This window comes from Pygocentrus nattereri, chromosome 21, assembly GCF_015220715.1.
Source record: "Pygocentrus nattereri isolate fPygNat1 chromosome 21, fPygNat1.pri, whole genome shotgun sequence".
Lineage (NCBI taxonomy): Eukaryota > Metazoa > Chordata > Actinopteri > Characiformes > Serrasalmidae > Pygocentrus > Pygocentrus nattereri.
The window spans coordinates 268814-290744 of record NC_051231.1 but is presented as its reverse complement, the minus strand read 5'-3'; the positions used below and the strand labels follow the sequence as shown (position 1 = coordinate 290744).

Genomic DNA, 21931 nt, shown 5'->3' with positions numbered 1-21931 from the left:
AGGGGTCGCAACCCAAACCTTAAAGAGAGCCATTCTGCCATTTCTACGAAAATCTAACCACCTTGGGAGCCACAACATTTTATATTCAGTTCTCCATCCTGGCTGTAAATGTGTCTCAGTATGTGCTGATGTTCCAGTACAGGCCAAGAAATAACTCACTTTGCTCTGCTTGAATAGCTGATTCTCGCATCTCCAGCAGGAAACATTTCCACAAAAGTAGAACAGATTCTTGTCAAATGCCTAAGGCCCGTTCACATTTCCAGGCTGAAGTGATTTTCACCCTAATGTGACTCAGATCTGGTGTTTTCAGCGCCGTGTGGACACAAATCTGATCTGTTCAAATCCGACCTGAGCCACTTTCATATGTGGTCCTAGATGGAATACATATCCAATCAAGGGCCTTGTGACCTTAATGTGACGCTCAGATCAGAATTCATGTGCTTTTTTCCACTGAGCTGAGCCATTATTCAGCGTTACCATGGCAACAGCGCCGACCAGCCGTTAAAGCCTGTAAACGGTGGAAAAGCAGCTCATCTCACCTTTTTCTCCTCCGTCTGGCTCTAATAATGAAGCTGAGAGCTGATCAGAGTTAATGATCTTCTCAGTGAAGCTCGTTCTGCTCGTTAGTTTGTGCTGATGATGCAGTGATTCGGTCACGTGACGTCACTGAGTAGGAGGAGCTCATGAGGGTCAGTTCAGGAGCCGGTTCATCACATTAATGACAGATTAGAGTCTCTGACCTAAGTGAACCATCGAGTCAGAGAGATCGGATCTGAGAAACGAGGCCTGTAATGTGAACGTAGCCAAAGTTCCCATCAAACAACTGTAAATGAGTTAGTTCACTTAATTAGACAGAAATGTTGAAAAATCAGTGGAATTTTCCTGTTACATCTGTTAAAGTGTCAAGATTTGACAGTTTGGGTCATTTCTATTGGTCCATTCATCATGAAACATTAATGGTTATGAGGTTTTCTTGTCTCAATGCAGAATTACGGCTATCGAGATGAACGACAGCACAGTCACGCAGTAAATCTCAGCAGCGCTCTACTGCCTGCAGCGAGGACAGACACTATAAGGCCGCTTTTATTTTGGCTAATCGTTTAAAACCCCAGTCCAGGCATTAAATGTTTATTCAGAGCAAAAGCTATTCTCAGTAACAGCAGCACAGCTGCCCGAGATTAGCTCCAAGTTTACTAAAAGAGTATGAGGGACGCACTCCTACAGCAGCTGCCAACTGGATCTTTAAAAGAAACAATTTAAAGTAGAAAGGGAAAGTTCAGGAACAAACTTTAAGTTGGCTTGAAAAAGCCAGTAAATTTCGTTAAAACGTCAAAAAGGTTGAAAACTGTTGATATTTGTTAACATATTGCCAAAATATTGTAAAGCAGAAACTGCAGTAATCTGTGATGGATGGTAATTCGTTACTAGGTACTACTGTGAATGAAGGTCCACCTTAAATTTTGTGCAACGTTAATTTTAGGGCTACCTTAAACTAAGTTTTTGCCATCTTAATTTAATTGCTATGTTAATTAGTTCCACCTTAAACACTGTGCCACCTTAAATTTAATGCTATGTTAATTGAAGTTCCACCTTAAATTCAGTGCTATCTAAGTGCAATTCCACCTTAACACCATCATCATGTGTGGTGGTCCTGCTGAGAATCAGGCTGGGAGCAGGTGAGACATTGAGCTCCGTGCGTGGATTGCAGGTGTTGTGTGAGAGAGGGGGCCATTGTGACATCATGCCTGGCAGCCTGCCAACATTCCGCCCAGTCATTCCCTATGGGAAAAAACTACTTCACACAAATTATACAGTCAAAAAACTAAACACTAATAACAGCTGCAGTTATAAATTCATTTTATATCACACATTACCATGACAACCATATCACCGGTACCCAGGGCTTGATGTACACTTGTGTGACACATTACACACACACACACACACACACTCTCTCCAGCTATGAAGGGGTGTATGCTTTCACGGCACAGCATCCAAAAATAGCACCCACCAATCAGAGAGAGATGCCTTCCGCCTGCACAGAAAAGCTACTGATAATCTTTCAATTTCAGAGGAGGAGACAATGAAAGAGAAAACCTCGCTGAAACGAGAGTCAAAAACAAGGACAAGCAAGTCCTTCCCCCAACTCCAAATTCTGGCCTCTCCAAAATAGTAACTTTACAGGAGAAGGAAAAAACATACATTACTTTCAATGGAAGTCAATGGAACCAGACGTTTTCCCAAGTCCAAATTCTGGCCGTTTCTTTTGGTCCATTCATCATGAAATTTACACACAGCGCAAAGAACAACAGGCGTTTTCACATTATGACAAAAAATGAAAAATGACAAAAATGGACATGAAAGTAATGAGTATGTTTGTGACGGGGAGTGAGGAGGCGAACGCACGTGCTGAGATAAGCAACTTTTATCATAGGCAAATCCAGGGTTATAGTCTAAACAGTCCAGGTTCAAATAGCCAATACGGACAGCAGGAGAGACAGACATGACAAAATGAACTCCGGCATAAACATCCAAACACAGACAGGGATTCAAACGACAGTTCTGACAACATACATCAAACAAAGACCAGTAACCAGACAGGGGAAAACACAGGGCTTAAATACATAAGGGTAACAAGGGACAGGTGCAAACACAGGTGGAGACAATCAGGGGTGGAGTCATGAAACAAGGGGGCAGGACTAGAAAAACAAAACAAATGCACATGGAAGATCAAAACAAAGGGGCACATGGAGTAGTGGGAGGAGCCACCCATGACACTTTTTAGGCTATTTCTATTGGTACAGTCACCATCAAATGTTCACATAAGATCAAGGGCTGCTGTTGTGCTTGAATAATGTAGAAGAAAAATAATAAATGACATGGTTGATATGACCGCAATAATACAGCTGGGAAATATACATTCAGAACACAGCAGTATTTATATTCAGTCCGTGTTACATACTTTAAAAATACAGTACTTTTTCCTTTTTATCGTATACTAAAAATACTTCAAAAAGAATACTTAAAAACTATACATAGTCTCTAAAGCAGAGGTCACTAATAGGTGGACCATGGTCCCAGTCTGGACGCAGACGCTGTCCTACGTGGACCTGGACCTGTAACCAATAAACTATGGAGAATTGTTTAATTTTGATGGGGTGGTCCTGTTTAATCAGCGTAACTTTTCTAGCCTTTACAGAAGCTTTAGTGGCCGGAGACTTACAGACCAATCATACGCGCTGTAAATATCACACGTGACGCTACTCAGCCAATCAGATCTGTGCATTATAATGAGCTCTGAGACTGGAGTGAGTGACGCCACACAGGGGAGGGACGAGGAGAGAAACAGCAGTCAGAGAAGAAAGTGAGTCAGAGGGAAGTTATTCCACATGACGTGATCTAAAAAGAGGAAACTGACAGTAAATGTTGGTGAAATCTGACCGAACTGGACTTTATTTGGTCTGATGTTCAGTAAATGTTGGTGAAATCTGACCGAACTGGACTTTATTTGATCTGATGTTCAGTAAATGTTGTTGAAATCTGACTGAACTGGACTTTATTTGATCTGATGTTCAGTAAATGTTGTTGAAATCTGACCGAACTGGACTTTATTTGATCTGATGTTCAGAAAATGTTGATGAAATCTGACCGAACTGGACTTTATTTGATCTGATGTTCAGTAAATATGGTTGAAATCTGACCGAACTGGACTTTATTTGATCTGATGTTCAGTAAATGTTGGTGAAATCTGACCGAACTGGACTTTATTTGATCTGATGTTCAGTACATGTTGTTGAAATCTGACCGAACTGGACTTTATTTGATCTGATTTTCAGTAAATGTTGGTGAAATCTGACCGAACTGGACTTTATTTGATCTGATGTTCAGTAAATGTTGGTGAAATCTGACCGAACTGGACTTTATTTGATCTGATGTTCAGTAAATGTTGTTGAAATCTGACCAAACTGGACTTTATTTGATCCGATGTTCAGTAAATGTTGGTGAAATCTGACCGAACTGGACTTTATTTGATCTGATGTTCAGTTCGACTGTATAAGATGCTGATATTCCTACTCGGCTACTTCAGTAAACAGTATATGGCACTGAGTCACGATGCAGGTCAGACAGTATGAAGTTCTGGACCTTCGATTGAGGAAATGTTCTCTAACTGGACCTTATTGAATTTTAATTAATTGCTCTAAAAAACACAATTTGTTTATTAACTGTTTTAAAATCTGTAAAAATATCAGTTAAAACACATTCACTTGATAATATATATGCATTTATGAAGAATTTATGAATTCAGGGGGTCCGATGTTGGCTGGCTACTCCAGTGTTAGCTGGCTGCTAACTCACTCGCTATACTGGTCCATCAATGGCAGAAAAATGTTTGGTGGAACAGTTCGTCTTTCGGAAATGCTGTTCTAGTTTGTTCGAGTTTGGTAAAACACTTTTCTCACATTAATTGAGATCTTACACATCCTGTTCTACCGTCTCTGGGTTGAGAAAGAGACTTTCCAGCAGTCTCTGGCAAGTTTTACACATATCATACGGAAGGAGTGTCAATCTCAACCACTAAAAGGGCCACATAAAAAAAATCTCAACAAATCTCCGGGCTTGAGAACAACAGCTTCAATTTTTAACCTCTTATTCTCCAGGGGATGTTTTGGTTTGTCCATCTGAATTTGTGACCAAATCGTACGGCAAATTATTCCGTAACTGCATGAAATAAATGTACATTGTTATTTTATTCATTTATTGCTTCCAATTTACTGCTGAGAGCCAAAAATCTGCGCCGCTCTTTGTGTTGTCTTCTAAAAGTGATGTTTCCAGAGCAGATCACTGAAGAGACGCCGTCTGTTTATAGTTTAGAGCCCAGATTTGGGGAAAAACGGGTCGACTTTCAGTAGAAAAACAAACTGAGTTCAGCTTCTTTTATTACAAGGGTTTAAAATGACGTCACCGTCTATTAGACTGGAGAGAAGAGCTACAGCCTCACACGACGCCCAGCTTCTGAATGGAGCTTATGGAGTATGAACGTTATGAAGAACATGACGGAGTGCGGTTTGGGACCACCGGTGGTCCCGAGGAGCTCAAGAGGTTATTTAATGTTGTGTTGTAACCCAAACTGGGCATTGTTTATTCAAAATACACACACAAACACACAAACCTTCAACAGTAAAATATACACACTTGCAGTAGACCTTAAACATTTAAACGTCCCCAGGTGCTCAGTCTTTAAAAACTACCTATTTGCTAGAACTGGCATCCTTTCTTTACTGCAGGGTCATTAAGGCTTGGGCTCAGTTTCTGAGCTGCTGAGCTGGTGGTGCTTATGTCGGTTGAATTTGTGTGGTGATACGACTGGTGTGGAACTGTGTAGAACTGAGGTGTAACTACTGTCCCATAGACTGTCATTGGGGCAAGAGAGTCAGAGCGCATTACGTTGCATTGCATGCTGGGTAGCGACTGTAGTGCAGCGCATTGTGAAGCAGGCTAATATTAATAGAGAATTTAAATATGCTTGCGGGCCAGATGGGATTGTGTGTTCGACACATTGGTGCTGCAGCATTGTAAAGAGGTATCCCGAGCAAAGTCACAGTTTCTAGGCTATGAAGATTCAACAAGTTTAACCAATTTGCAGCAGCGCCACCCTGAGGCAGACCGGTGCCGTATCTCTCAGCTGGAACGTTAACAGCTCACTAATTGCGCGTGAAGCAGGTTAAACGGTGATCTTTCCCGAAATCTGTATTTGAGTGCCTGTTCTTCCCTAACATACAGTATAACGTCGTAACACGCTTGTATGCAGAGACCTCTACCGTATGTCTTTGATTTTGAGAAAATTTAGGGGGTCCATAAGGTACAGAACCCCTGTATTTCGCACCTTGAATGTAGGTTATGTTTTATTTAAGTGGACCTATTTTACGTGAGACTCAGCTGCTCGTCTAGTCTGCGCTGCTGGTGCAAGACAGTTTGTCCAGGCTTGGCTTTCACTACAGCACCACCTGCTGTTACGCTCAGAACGCTTCAGAAACGTTATGAACTGCGTCGTGAGACAATTTACAACACAATAACCTGCAATATCCGTGTCTGCGTTCGCATCCATGCATGAAGTATGTGCCTGAATGTAAACGCATTGCTGAGGACGTATCAGCCTCTGTTCCACCATCGAGCCAAATGTACTGGGGTGTTCGGAGCTCTTCAGCTAGGAGAGAGGCGCCAGCTACCAACAGCTTAGCTAGGAGGCTCCAGCTCCAGACACCAGAGAAAAGGTTTAACTTCAGCTTTTTCAGCCACTCGACTCGACTTCCTCACATCTGAATCATCATCATCTAAACTTCTCTGAGTAAAACTTTCGCTAATCAGAATTTAACCCATTCTGTGGTGAGCAGAGCTGGAAACATGCTAGCAAAGCTGACGCTAACCAGATACTCTCTCCTGGTTAGCAGCGCCATTTAGCGCTGAGAAACTGGTGTAAGACTGAAGCTTTGATATTTATTGAACAGTGGATTTACACCATACCGCCAAAAGTATTCACTCACTCAGGTGTTCCAGTCACTTCCGTGGCCACAGGTGTATAAAGCCGAGCCCCTCGGCCTGCAGACTGCTTCTACAGACATTAGTGAAAGAATGGGTCGCTCTCAGGAGCTCAGTGGATTCCAGCGTGGTACCGTGATCGGACGCCACCTGTGCAGCAAGTCCAGTCGTGAAATTTCCTCACTACTAAATATTCCACAGTCCACTGTCAGTGGGATTATAACGAAGTGGAAGCGATTGGGAACGACAGCAGCTCAGCCACGAAGTAGTCGGCCACGTAAAATGACAGTCTGCATTTGGCGGTTGCCAGGAGACGGTGCTTGTCTGACTGCATTGTGAGTGTAAAGTTTGGTGGAGGGGGGATCATGGTGTGGGGTTGTTTTTCAGGAGTTTGGCTCGGCCCCTTAGTTCCAGTGAAAGGAACTCTTAAAGCTTCAGCACCAAGAGATTTTGGACAATTTCATGCTCCCAACTTTGTGGGAACAGTTTGGGGACGGCCCCTTCCTGTTCCAACATGACTGTACACCAGTGCACAAAGCAGGTCCATAAAGACGTGGATGAGCCAGTTTGGTGTGGAAGTAATGCGTGCGAAGGCGGACGAGCGAATAGTTTTGGCAATATAGTGTATAAGTACGGTTAGCTAACTGGCTAAGCCCAGTTTTTAAGGGTTCCGTGTCGAGTCCTGTCCGTGTGGAGAAGCCAGCTGGTTACGGTTACCCTCCGTGATCAGAACCGCTCAGCCCTGCCGTGGAAACGAGGCCGTTGTTAAGAAGGCGGGTGGTTGCGTTTAAAGCTAACAAGGCTAACTACTCTAGCTGATGTTAGCTAGGTCCAGAAAAACTAGCTTGTTGGTTGATTGTTCAGGAGGATAAAACACCTCAAGTAAAATGACAAATCAGCGCCCAGTGCTGTACCTGAGGAAGCCTCCGCTACACATCCAACACCAATTTTGGTAATGTTTTCATCTGCTAGCCGCTAATTTGATCAAGACACCAGGGCTGTCAGCTAAAGGAATAAGCCTCAGGCTGTATGTTAATTTCAGCCAAAAGTCCCTTTCCCCCCTCACCCTCAGTTAACCAGACATTCATCTGTTAACTGTTGTGGATACTGAATACAGGTGCTGCTCCATTCCTCTCCTGCTCTCCAACAGGAATGCCGACCACAGGTCAGTCTACCTGATTAAAGCTCCCTGAGTGATTACAGCATGCATACCTGAAGAAAACTGCAGATTAAAAACAACAAAGAGGCACACAGTGACCCAAAACCATGCAAACGCAGCTCTCACCTACAGACAGCATTCTTCATCCAGGCCCCTCTTTCACACTGTACAGAGCACCTATTCATCTTATTCAAGTCTCCAGTTATTGAGGGCACGCATCACTGATCACTTTATCCCTCCGGCTGAGGGTGGCGGTCATGTGTTCTGCAGTGTTTGAAGCACGCAGCCAACTCTGGCCTCTGGAATCTACAGTTCCTCTTACAGCCACTGGCTGGGGCTTAAGGTCAACTGTTTGCATGGGGTTTCTTAGGCTTATAATAATAATATTAAATATCTTTTCTAGGGCCCATATTCTGCATTTTCTCATGTTTAATTTTTGCCCTTGAAATCCATCCATTTTCTAAGCCGCTTCTCCGTCAGGGTCATGGGGGGCATGCTGGAGCCTATCCCAGCGGTCATCGGGTGGAATGCAGGATACACCCTGGACAGGTCGCCAGTCCATCACAGGGCAGACAGACACAGACAGTCCACCCAGGGGCAATTCAGCATGTCCAATTGGCCTGACTGCATGTCTTTGGACTGGAGAACCCAGAGGAAACCCACGCAGACACGGGGAGAACATGCAGACTCCACACAGAGAGGACCCTGGTCACCCGGCCGGGGAATCGAACCCAGGCCCTCCTCGCTGTGAGGCGACAGTGCTACCCACCACGCCGCGCCGCAAATAAAACATTTGAGTAATTAAATTTTGCTTGACCATTTTCCAAAATCTTTATCCCCTATAATTAGAAATGGGCTGTTTTGCTTCTCTGCCTTTAAGATAAACTACCTTTGTTTTGACTGGCGGCCTTGTATTGTATAATTATTCAAAATACAAAGTCAAAACATTCCTTGGCCTGACTATACACAATTAAATGATCATGAAACTTCAGTTGCCTGAAACCAACATGAAACTAAATTGCATTCAAGTTGCGAAACATTTGGTGTCCTGCAACTCAGCCGGAGCGCAGTTGAAACAGTTGCAAGCATCTCAACTTTGTGAAGCAAGTTTATAAAGCAGCTAATCAAAATGCATGTGATTCTGTCAGCCGACATCATCTCAAATGAATAATTTCACCGCATTAGTGGATGAGAAAAAAAAAGATGGGTTATTGGGCAACTGAAAAGGCGACCCTGGCAATTAACCTTACGGAGGTTTGGTAGATCGATTTTGTCAAATAGCTGAACCAAGAGAATAAATGACCGAGTTTCTCATAACTAACATTTCTGTAACTGACCAACTTAACCAGTCATCTGACAGCAATACCTGTTCAACTGGCTACGGTTGATAAAGAGTAAATCTGTGTTATCATGATGTTGCTAGATTATTACTTTTTCCCCCCTCTTAATTTTAGACATAGCACTCCCCTTGGATGTAATCAAATGTGAAATTATATTGCAGGCAACTCGCAACATGAAGGCTTCACTGCATAAATCCAGCCTTAGACCTTCAGCGTGAGTGGGCTGGGCTAAACTGAATAGGTTGATATATGTAAATGAGCTGGTTCTTGTGGCATCACAAAAATAATAAATTCAAAATGGGTTGTTCTTGTTTTACATGTGACTTCAAACTCCTTTAATTTAAAAAGTAACTACACCCCCCTGTGTTCAGCTGACTCCACCCCTGGCTCAAAAATGGGCGGATCACGCTGGGAAGGGCCCTGCAGTGATGTTCGGGTTTGGAGGTGGGGCTGGGAGGGAAACCGGGTGGTGTTTTTAGAGCTAGCATACGTTAGTGGCCAGAAAATATGTAGAGAGACGGAATCAAACGGGACTTTTGCGACTGAGAGTCTTACGAGTCTCCACTACCGCCCCTGTAGTGGAGTGTTCCTGATCAGGCAGTGCGTCTCAAACCTAAACCGTATGAGCCACTGACTCAAGCCGCCGAAGAGTTAGCGCCAGAAAATGATTAAAGAGGCGCCGAACAATAGAACGTTCCCTAAAACCGCGACAGCTCGCTTCTAATGATCTGTTCGGTAGGTCCATATTCAAAATAAGCAGAGTCCTGATTTCTCAGATGCACTGAATTCTGAATGAATAAACTGGGTTTTTTGAATTCTGTCCAGGTTTTATTCAGTTTGACATCAAGGTCACAGACTGCATCACCGGTCAGGCAGGGTTCACTGCAGTGGCCCTAAACCCTGACGTTCTGTCAGCTGGTCGAGGCACTTACTGGAGTGACACCCGATTCAGTTCCCCCTCAAATTCACGTTCCCCTGCATAAGTCGAACCCTCGGCGCTGAACAGAAATCAACGGCAGGTTCCCGTGTTGCTTACCGCTGATTTCTGTTCAGTGAGTCGTGCCCGAGCTTGATTTGAATCCTCACTTAACCGGCCCTTCGGGTTACCGAGTCATTTCTTGAACCTTATCAATCTATATTATCAATATTTATTCCACACTAAGCTCAGATGATTTACAGCTGGCATATCGCAGCCTTGTGAGATGGTGCTGGGGATGTTTAGCTGAGCAAGTGTGGTTCTCTCCTCGATCTCGGCTCCTGTGCTTTCATGTTTATGGGGCGGTACATTCTTTGACTGATTTGCATACCGTGTCATGATCGTACTTTGGTACCAAGACACATCATCTGTGCCTATAGCTGAGCTGACCGGTGGGGGCGCTGTAGAGGCAGAACTGACCAAGATAAAAATGATATTTTTACAGTTTGGAAAGATGTATATTTTCAGCAAGACTGGAATATTTAACTACTGCAGAGCAGAACATTTCAGCTGTTAATGGGAAAAAAGGTCTTAGGGCGTAACTACTTCACAAAAATGAGGGAAATACAGTTTTCTGTGTTATGACCCCTTTAAATTGAGAACATAGCTGCTGATTGGGAAACACATTTACTAAAACAGAGTTAAATACCTAGAAAACATCAAGGCTGCAGGTCATCATGACTGCTGGTAGGATATTAACAGTGTTTTCCCCTGTTTTAACACTCCAAGCCTTTTCAACCCAGTTCAAAAATGCATCACCGACCACAAATTCCAGAGATGAAAAGACGTCTATTATTGGGCTCCAGCTATTTGTGATTTTTTATGGAAAATTTGCTACGGGAACCGGAAAGGGATGCATGTTAAAATGCTCCAAACAAGATTTCTCATTCTTTTTATATTGGAATTATGTGAGATATGCTCTGAATGTGGTGAAGGTGTTCTGGCTTGCACAACAATCAGAATAACCTTCAGCAGGCCTGGACGGCATTCTCTGAAATCAATGAAAGCTGCATAGCTTTCACACAATACATAAAGCAATCTGCACGGTTCCTTTCATGCTGTTTGCAGCGACAGGACCAGCCCCACTCTCCGAAACATCGGTCATTTACCCACATTATAACGGCACCTTAAGAAAAATAATATGAAGCTGGAAAAAAAACCCTCAGTCACGTTTCGGGTGGATCTTCTGACTTACTCACAATTAATTCAAAGAGCTGAGAGCTGGCTGAAGGCGAAAAACTATGAATGTATTGATTTTATTGAGCCAAGTGCCATGGTGGTATAAAAAGCAGGCAGCCGTGGCTGAGGCCCAGCTATAAAGCCACTTCATCACATCTCCCTTGCATGGCACCAGCACCCTGGGGAGGCGAGACTGATCTGACTGTGAGATTGATGAGCCTTGTTTAGGAGCCACAGAGAACTCTCTCCATTCAGAAGGAAGGGAATATGAAAATGCAGCATTAGAGGAGTTGTTTAAGGGCAAAATTAGAGAAAAACCTGGCTTGCTGCTGATCCAGCTTTAGAGGGAGCAGAGACTGACCTTGGAAATACATCTAACAGGGTTCCTATTGTAAAATGGGAAAATATTCCAAAATAGTCGATCAAATCGTTATCGGTGAGAGTTGGAGCTTTCCCAGTCATGGTTTTCTGCTCCAGTGTCATTTGAGCACTGGTGTAGATTCTGGTCCAACATTTATTTTCTTATTTTCTCATCCCAAATACTTTGGTGCACACCTATAGTCTCAGAAATAACGGCCCTAAACCGTCTCTGGGTCAGTTCTCCTCTCGTCACTGGGGTGGGACCCTCAAGGCTCCGTCTCAGTCCCTTCAGTCAGGGAACATAACTGAACCATAATCCACTGAGATGATCTGTTCTAAGCTGGACTGACTCCACACGCCCCGCCTCGCCTCACCTCCAGGCTTTTACTCTACTGCTCTGTTTTAAAACATTCGGTTATGAAAAGGAACAAATACCAACTTTTCACCTGGAGAACCTGATTTAAGCTCCACAATCAGACCTTAGAACCACTGCTGGAGCTTTGAGGGAACATCTACACTGTTTGGACGTGGATGAAGGAGAAATGTTCCTGATCAGAACCTTCATTACTAACAGTGTAGGTGGGTTCCCGGGCTTGTTTGGTGGAGGGGCTTATTATTGTTGGGTTGCTTTCACGCACAAGAATTCCATCCGAACTATGAACCGATTGCAGAAATTTCTGCAACTTATTATTCTCCTTGGATACAAACACTCAAGTAGCAAAGAGCAGCACTCTGTGTCCCCAAAAATCCTTTCCCTGCCATCGAAACTTGAAAAGGGATGTAAAGTCAAAGCATTCACGTTACAAAGGCTGCGTTCACATTACAGGCCTTGTTTCTCAGATCTGGTCTCTGACTCGATGGTTCTCACTCGTTTAGGTCAGTGACTCTAATCTGTCATTAATGTGATGAACCGGCTCCTGAACTGACCCTCATGAGCTCCTCCTACTCAGTAATGTCACGTGACTGAATCACTGCATCATCAGCACAAACTAACGAGCAGAACGAGCTTCGCTGAGAAGATCATTAACTCTGATCAGCTCTCAGCTTCATTATTAGAGCCAGACGGAGGAGAAAAAGGTGAGATGAGCTGCTTTTCCACCGTTTACAGGCTTTAATGGCTGGTCGATGCTGTTGCCATGGTAACGCTGAATGATGGGGGAAAAAGCACATGAATTCCAATCTGAACGTGACATTAAGGTCACAAAGCCACGAATCGGATACGTATCCGATCTAGGACCACATATGAAAGTGGCTCAGGTTGGTTTTAATTGGGTTTGTGCCACTTCAACCTGCTAATGTGAATAAAGCCAAAAAGCAACCCCAGATGTGCTGCTGGGAGTTCTGGAAGCCAACCCCAACCACCGATGTCAGTAGAACCAGAGAAAGGTTCTCTGAACTGCTCTCAGGCCCAAAACAGCTTTCACACTCAAAAAACGCAGAGCAAGCGGTCCGGAAAAACGTGCAGTAAAAAACGCCCTGAAGTAATAAAGCACAGGCTTTCTGTACATTAAGGGCCTTGAAGAGATGAAGATACGCGAACATGCAAATCCCAGATCACAAAGTCTATACATGAAAACTAAGCTGAAAAACAGGCTGTTTCTGTGATGTCACAACATATTTACATACATCCACCTATTCTGCCTACAGCAGTTTAGGTCCACCCACTCACACTGAAGTGATAAGGAGCTATACAGCCCTGCTTTTTTATACAGAGCAGCCAATCAGAAGAGTTCATTTATCTTATGTCAGTCTTAAAGGCACAGGAACAAAATCAGCTTGTTTAACTGTAAGGGACAAAGAGAGGTTGGAAGACGGTCACGCAAAAGACAGTTATGACCGTTTAAGGTACATAAAACCACACAGTGGTCATCAGTTCAAACATACTGGCCCACATATCCAAAACCTTCCACAACAGAACCTTGCAGGCCTTTTAAAAAGGCAACTCGACTGGACTAAACATGATAACTTTTAATGGAAGTAAATGGAGAAATATTATTTTCCGAACAATCCTGGATCAACTCTGTTTGACACAACATGAAGGGCAACTGCCTTTTTCAAATTATGTCAAAGTGGAAAACGGAGACACGCGGTTTTGTCCCAACAGCAACAATGCGTTAGGCTTCCAAGTCTTTAGAAATGCTGAAGGAAAATCATTTTGATTTCAGAAAGATGGTGCTTCTGTATTTGGGACGTCAATGTCAGATATATTTCACACACACATCTGTTAATGCTGATACACAAACGTCTAAAAAACATACAGAAACTGGGATTATATCTACCTAGATTAGCGTTACAGATTATCATTAGAATATAAGACTGAATTCTACAAGGCTGCACTACACTGAAATGAATCAGCGGCACATACTTTATTACAAAAGCCAGCATCGCCCAAACGTTCAATAAAGATGTTGTAAACAGGCTTTGAATCATAGGAAAATTCAGCCGTACTGCGGGTTCAAACGACGGCATGTCTACACATCGCCTGAGTGTGTAATAAAATACAGGTTTATAAGAAGAACTCCTGATGCATCCAGAGCAGCACAGTGTGCTCATATGGATGACGTATCATCTTAAGTGACAATGCTGAACGCTGGCTGTGTTTACACACAAAGGGCTTTGCCAATCTGACTGAACACAATCCGATTACGGATTCAGACTTTATTCAGTGTTTATTCATTCTACTCAACAAACTGATGAAAATCTCTGTTTATATGCTCACAAGTAATCCAATGCAAAATGACGCACATGCGTGGAGAACCACTTAGAGTAAAAGTTTCCATGACAACCAGCATCCTGTGAGTCCAGTCAGAGCGAGATGAGCAGCAGTGAGCAGTGCTTGTGTTTTTAACTGTTTTAAAATTATGTCAGACTCAGGAAAACGTCCTTATTAAAGAAGGCCGAGACGCGACGCACATGCAGAACGGACTTAAACTTTCCGATAGGGAATGTAATCGGATACAGGCTCTTACACGGATATTATTCTCCTATTTAACGGATGTATATCACCACAGACCGTTGGTACATCAACCTAAAACATCTCTCTTCTTTAAATCTGAAAATATCTCTTGCTGATAAAGATGAATTAAGGGAATAACTTTACCATTAATAATGGGGTGTTGAAATGGTCGTCCGTAACAAAAGATCCTTATTTGATCTTGCTTGATATCCCGGACAGTAAGATACACCAGGGTCGGCTCTGATACTGATCCGTCATATGGGATTGGGACATCCCTGATGAGCAGTGGCCTCTCAGTCCACTGGAAAGCCCAACACTGGGAGAGTAAGGCAGCGTAGAGACACTGAAAGCCCCATGAAGTGGACCACAGACATGAAGTGAAGCCAGGGATGTCACACGTGGCTTGTGGAGGCACTAGAATTTAACCGAGGGAGTACAACAGTGAAAACACACCGGCTGCGCTTTCTTCAATGCCCTTCTTCTCCATTCAGCCTTAAAACTCTACTAAGACAACACGAAACGTATGTACGTGTTTTCTCCGGCAGCAGAGAGTCGAGCAGAACCAGCGCTGTCAACAACGCAAAAAAGGCATCAGTGCAAAGTGATGGAGAATCATCTAAGCTGATTAATATGCAAGGAAAACTGCATCTGGTTGATGCCAGACGGAATCAGACTGAAGCTAAACATCATTCATATCATTAGAATTATGGGTCATATATGCTGTGCACACATATGCAAGGGCCAAACAGTGGTCATATATGCATAATACACAGATCAGACACGCATGTCTGAGACACGGTTGACCCCATCCTATAATTATAACTGTCAGCATCTGAATATTAAATTATTTAAATGGCTCAATTAACAATTTACTTGTTTACATTATTGCCTAGTTCCCAATGTGTGGCAACAAAAAAAGATGCACAGAATCTTATATAAACATAACTTTCTATTAAATATTGATATATGTTGATGTATGACTCATATATGAAAATGGCCATAAATGAGGCTGTGATGAGTTATATACATATATAGATATAGAGAGATAAGGGAAATCCATATGTGTAAATATGTGTCATATATATGGAATATATATATTAAGGGTGCACAAAGTGCTACTTTTCAGAGAGAAAGAGTCCGGGCTGAGGACAGAAAGAGAGCAGCCCCCCATCGTTTGCCCAGGTTGCCCCCTCCTCTCCTCAAGTCTCCGGCACTGTGGCACGGTCAAGCCCTTTTCCCCACGAAGCTGGGAGTCAGCTTCCAGTTCGCCAGCTCCTTGTTCGAATTCCCCCGGTCCACCTTAAATGGTGCATCGTTTAAGGTGGACCGGGAGGGGGGGGGGTGGGGGGGGTCGAACAAGATCGCTGGCGAATAGAGAGACAACTTCAGCCTCGTCTCCTTCCCTGCATTCAGCCAAGGCTTGGCAGCAGCAGCAGCTCGGAAGGACAGAGCCCCCCCCCCCCCACTTTAGGCTACTCCCCTCACCTGCTATGTCGTCTTCAAAATCCAGATCGTCTTGCCCCTCGTCTTCATTGCTCAGCGATCCGGGCATCTTTACTGCATTACCGAAAAAAGGAGGGGGAGGAGGTGGGGGGAGAAAATCACATCCAAGCCGGAGCAGCGAAGTCGCGGAAACTTAACCCCTTCAGAGCCGCAGCCGGAGACGTGAGCCTAGCGCAACGCCTTTCAATGAGGAGGAGGAGGAGGACGCTCGGTGAAGGTGAGGAACAGTGTTTCGCGCTTGGCACCCTCGGAAAAAGACGGAGAGAAAGACGAGGAAGGTGGGGAAAAAGAAAAAGGAGAAAGATGGCTGCCCTATAGCGAAGCCGCCCCTAAAACAGCGTGTTCCCCCTTTCCCTCCTCCGTCCACATCCTGCGCTCTGAAAATAAGAAAGAGCCAAAAATGGAACACACATGCCCAGCTTGTGACGTCTGGTCGGTTGCCATGGAGATCCATCCCATAATGACTGTGGGGGTGGGGGGGTGCACGACTAGTTAGTAGTGATTTCCCCTTCAGTAACCAGTTGGACTAGTACGTACGCGCACGCGCACGCACGCGACTCGCTACAGACGCTCGTGTGCACCGAGCTCGCGCATTCTTGCTTACGGTTTGGAGTGGGGAGGGGGAGGGGGAGGACAGGGGGGGGCGGGCGTGGAGAAAAGTTCTCCCGGTGTCTCCCCGCTTCTTTCATTTGGAGCAGCGCCGCCGTCTGAGCTCTGTCTCCGGTAACGAGAGAGACAGAGAGAGACAGAGGGAGAGGGGAGAGAGAGAGATGGGGAGAAAGAGAGAGAGATGGGGAGAGAGAGGAGAGAGAGAGATGGGGAGAGAGCGTGAGAGAGAGAGCAAGAGAGAGACAGAAGGAGAGGGGAGAGAAGAGAGAGATGGTGAGAGACAGGAGAGGGAGAGGGGAGAGAGATGGGGAGAGAGAGGGAGAAGGGAGAGAGAGAGAGAGAGTGATGGAGAAAGGGGAGAGAGAGGAAAGAGAGAGATGGGGAGAGAGAGACAGAGGGAGAGGGGATAGAAGAGAGATGGGGAGAGACAGGAGAGGGAGAGGGGAGAGAGAGAGAGAGAGATGGAGAGGGAGAAGGGAGAGAGAGGAGAGAGAGAGATGGGGAGAGAGAGTGAGAGACAGAGGGAGAGGGGAGAGAGAGGAGAGAGAGAGATGGGGAGAGAGAGACAGAGGGAGAGGGGAGAGAGAGAGACGGGGAGAGGGGAGAGAGAGGGAGAGAGAGACAGACAAGAGAGAGACAGAGGGAGAGGGGAGAGAAAGAGGGAGAGAGGAGAGAGAGATGGGGAGAGGGGAGAGAAAGAGAGAGATGGGGAGAGAGAGGAAAGAGAGATGGGGAGAGAGAGGAAAGAGAGAGATGGGGAGAGAGGAGAGAGATGGGGAGAGAGAGAGATGGAGAAGAGAGAGAGAGATGGGGAGAAAGAGGAGAGAGAGATGGGGAGAGAGAGTGAGAGAGAGAGAGAGGGGGAGAGAGAGAGATGGGGAGAGAGACAGAGGGAGAGAAAGAGAGGGAGAGAGAGACGGGGAGAGGGGAAAGAGAGAGAGAGAGATGGAGAAAGGGGAGAGAGGAAAGAGAGAGATGGGGAGAGAGAGACAGAGGGAGAGGGGATAGAAGAGAGAGATGGGGAGAGACAGGAGAGGGAGAGGGGAGAGAGAGAGAGAGAGAGATGGAGAGGGAGAAGGGAGAGAGAGAGGGAGAGGGGAGAGAAGAGAGAGAGATGGGGAGAGAGACAGACAGACAGAGAGGGGGAGAGAGAGCGAGAGAGACGGAGAGGAGAGAGAGAGATGGGGAGAAAGAGGAGAGAGAGATGGGGAGAGAGAGTGAGAGATAGAGCGAGAGAGAGACAGAGGGAGAGGGGAGAGAGAGGAGAGAGAGATGGAGAGAGGGGAGAGAAAGAGAGATGGGGAGAGAGAGGAAAGAGAGAGATGGGGAGAGAGAGGAAAGAGAGAGATGGGGAGAGAGAGAGACAGAGGGAGAGGGGAGAGAAGAGAGAGATGGGGAGAGACAGGAGAGGGAGAGGGGAGAGAGAGAGAGGGAGAGGGAGAGAGGAGAGAGAGATGGGGAGAGAGAGTGAGAGAGAGACAGAGGGAGAGGGGAGAGAAGAGAGAGAGATGGGGAGAGAGACAGACAGACAGCGAGGGGGAGAGAGCGAGAGAGACAGAGGGAGAGGGGAGAGAGAGGAGAGAGAGACAGAGGGAGAGGGGAGAGAGAGATGGAGAGGGAGAAGGGAGAGAGAGTGAGAAAGAGAAAGAAGGAGAGGGGAGAGAAGAGAGATGGGGAGAGAGGGGGGAGAGAGGAGAGAGAGATGGGGAGAGGGGAGAGAAAGAGAGAGATGGGGAGAGGGAGAAGGGAGAGAGAGAGAGATGGGGAGAGAGGAGAGAGAGATGGGGAGAGAGAGGAAAGAGAGATGGGGAGAGAGAGGAAAGAGAGAGATGGGGAGAGAGAGAGCGAGAGAGAGACAGAGGGAGAGGGGAGAGAAGAGAGAGAGATGGGGAGAGAGACAGACAGACAGAGAGGGGGAGAGAGAGCGAGAGAGACGGAGAGGAGAGAGAGAGATGGGGAGAAAGAGGAGAGAGAGATGGGGAGAGAGAGTGAGAGATAGAGCGAGAGAGAGACAGAGGGAGAGGGGAGAGAAGAGAGAGAGATGGGGAGAGAGAGACAGACAGAGAGGGAGAGAGAGAGAGAGAGAGACAGAAAGAGAGGAGGAGAGAGACAGGGAGAGGGGAGAGAGAAACGGAGAGCAGAGAGAGAGATGGGGAGAGAGGAGAGAGAGATGGGGAGAGAGAGGAAAGAGAGAGATGGGGAGAGAGAGAGCGAGAGAGAGACAGAGGGAGAGGGGAGAGAAGAGAGAGAGATGGGGAGAGAGAGACAGACAGAGAGGGAGAGAGAGAGAGAGAGACAGAAAGAGAGGAGGAGAGAGACAGGGAGAGGGGAGAGAGAAACGGAGAGCAGAGGGAGAGGGGAGAGAGAGGGACAGAGAGAGAGAGAAAGACAGAGGGAAAGGGGAGAGAGAGAGAGAGGGGGGGAGAGAGAGACAGACAGAGAGGGAGAGAGAGAGAGAGAGAGAGACAGAAAGAGAGGAGGAGAGAGACAGGGAGAGGGGAGAGAGAAACGGAGAGCAGAGGGAGAGGGGAGAGAGAGAGAGAAAGACAGAGGGAAAGGGGAGAGAGAGGGGGGGGGGACGGGAAGAGGGAGAGAGATAGAGACATGTGCAGGTGTCAGTGGGGGGCAGGATTGAGAGACATAAGGAGTGAGAAGTTAAGGGAGTGAGAGACATAAAGAATGAGTGAATAAGTGAAAGACAAGGAAAGAAATTAAGAGACAAGGAAAAGGAACAGAAAGCAGCACAGAGTGCAAACTAATGAAGAGGAGAGAGGGAAGGAAAAAGAAAGAAAGGAAGGATAGAAAGCGAAGAGGATACAGAGGGACAGAAAAGAAACTAGAGTTGAAGAAGGAAAGGGGAGGGTGGTGAAAGTAAAGCCTGGATTAGGAAAGGTGAGTGAGTGAGATGAGAGGACAGGAGGAGAGACAGCGGAGAGTGAGGAGGAGATGAATGAAGCGGTGCTGGGTGAGTGATGATGGCGAGAGTCCAGTAGGTCATGAATCCATTTCCCCGAAGCGCGAGTGCAGCCGTTTTTCTTTCTTTCTAGAAAGAGAGAGAAAAGGGGGAGTTTCTCGTCTCGTTTACAGGTGCTTGAGTAATCAGATAATGGGGAAACTCCAGGTCTAATAGATAATGGAGAAACTCCAGGTCTACAGGAGTCAGACAGTAATCAGATAATGGTCTACAGAAACTCCAGGTCTACAGAATTCAGGCAGTAATCAGATAGTGGGGAAACTCCAGGTCTTCAGGAGTCAGACAGTAATCAGATAATGGAGAAACTCCAGGTCTACAGGAGTCAGACAGTAATCAGATAGTGGGGAAACTCCAGGTCTACAGGAGTCAGGCAGTAATTAGATAATGGAGAAACTCCAGGTCTACAGGGGTCAGACAGTAATCAGATAGTGGGGAAACTCCAGGTCTACAGGAGTCAGACAGTAATCAGATAATGGGGAAACTCCAGGTCTACAGGAGTCAGACAGTAATCAGATAATGGGGAAACTCCAGGTCTACAGGAGTCAGACAGTAATCAGATAATGGGGAAACTCCAGGTCTACACAAGTCAGACAGTAATCAGATAATGGGGAAACTCCAGGTCTACAGGAGTCAAACAGTAATCAGATAATGGGGAAACTCCAGGTCTACAGGAGTCAGACAGTAATCAGATAATGGAGAAACTCCAGGTCTACAGGAGTCAGACAGTAATCAGATAATGGGGAAACTCCAGGTCTACAGGAGTCAGACAGTAATCAGATAATGGGGAAACTCCAGGTCTACACGAGTCAGACAGTAATCAGATAACGGGGAAACTCCAGGTCTACAGGAGTCAGACAGTAATCAGATAATGGGCAAACTCCAGGTCTACAGGAGTCAGGCAGTAATCAGATAATGGGGAAACTCCAGGTCTACAGGAGTCAGACGGTAATCAGATAATGGAGAAACTCCAGGTCTACAGGAGTCAGACAGTAATCAGATAATGGGGAAACTCCAGGTCTACACGAGTCAGACAGTAATCAGATAACGGGGAAACTCCAGGTCTACAGGAGTCAGACGGTAATCAGATAATGGGGAAACTCCAGGTCTACAGGAGTCAGACGGTAATCAGATAATGGAGAAACTCCAGGTCTACAGGAGTCAGACGGTAATCAGATAATGGAGAAACTCCAGGTCTACAGGAGTCAGACAGTAATCAGATAATGGAGAAACTCCAGGTCTACAGGAGTCAGACAGTAATCAGATAATGGGGAAACTCCAGGTCTACAGGAGTCAGACAGTAATCAGATCGAGAATGAGAAGGCCTGGCTCACAGTCTCCGCTCTAATTCATCCCAAAGGTGTTTCTATGGGGTTGAGGTCAGGACTCTGTGCAGGCCAGTCAAGTTCTTCCACACCAAACTGGCTCATCCGTGTCTTTATGGACCTGCTTTGTGAACTGGTGCTCAGTCATGTTGGATCTCCTGAGAGCGACTCATTCTTTCACTAATGTCTGTAGAAGCAGTCTGCAGGCCTAGGGACTCGGCTTTATACACCTGTGGCCATGGAAGTGACTGGAACACGTGAATTTGATGATTTGGATGAGGGAGTGAATACTTTAGACAATATAGGGTATGTAAGTGTGAAGAACCTTCTGAAGGTGAAAAATACCTTGATACAATGTAAAGATTCCAGAACCCTTAAAGTGGCATAGACCATTATATAAAATAGCTCAAATAATTGGTGAAAAAGTTGATCCGTTCTTCCAATAATACAACTACACTGTTCACCACTTAATTACCTCTGTTAACAATTACAACAGAACCACTTTTGGATCCCTGAAGAACCTTTCAATGTGTAGTTCTGTAGAGAACCATTTTTTGTAAATGCGATATTTAAGTGTGAAGTACCTTTCGAAGGTTAAAAGAACATCCATATAATTAAAGTAAAGCAAAAGGAAAACGCCTTAAATTGGCATCACTTTGTTTCTTAAATCTGATTTTCTTAAACTTGAACGTTTAAATGTTAGATATCGAGTTCAAAGTGAACAAATCTGCTTTCCGGTCAAATTGTAATCGCATTTGTTCACATATCTACATTGGTTTCCATAGTAACAATGCATTGGTGAAAAGGCTGACTACAGAGGAGCTGACAAACCTTGGTGAACCAGCCATATTTAGAGCCAGCCATAGCTTAGACGTTGATCTGTACCATAATTTAAAGTTTACCGTTTACAGTGATGCTGCATTTCACAACAGCATTCACTCCTTAGCAAGTACAACATGATGAGAACATGATGGAATAAGATCCTGGTCAGAAGGTAAAGGCTCTAGCAGTAATAT

General features: G+C 45.3%; 1 protein-coding gene across 4 annotated transcripts in view; it reads right to left on the bottom strand.

The window, feature by feature from the left end:
• chd5 (chromodomain helicase DNA binding protein 5) overlaps window positions 1–16566 on the bottom strand; it is a 131457-nt gene extending 114891 nt beyond the window's left edge. For 3 of the 4 annotated variants that reach the window (XM_037532257.1, XM_037532258.1, XM_037532260.1), the window contains exon 1: window positions 15993–16566. In XM_037532257.1, coding sequence (XP_037388154.1) covers window positions 15993–16059 — 67 coding nt within the window. In that variant the 5' untranslated portion in view covers window positions 16060–16566. The remainder of the gene's footprint in view (window positions 1–15992) is intronic. The other variant, XM_037532259.1, reaches the window with a different exon arrangement.
• Between the last annotated feature and the right edge of the window lie 5365 nt (window positions 16567–21931).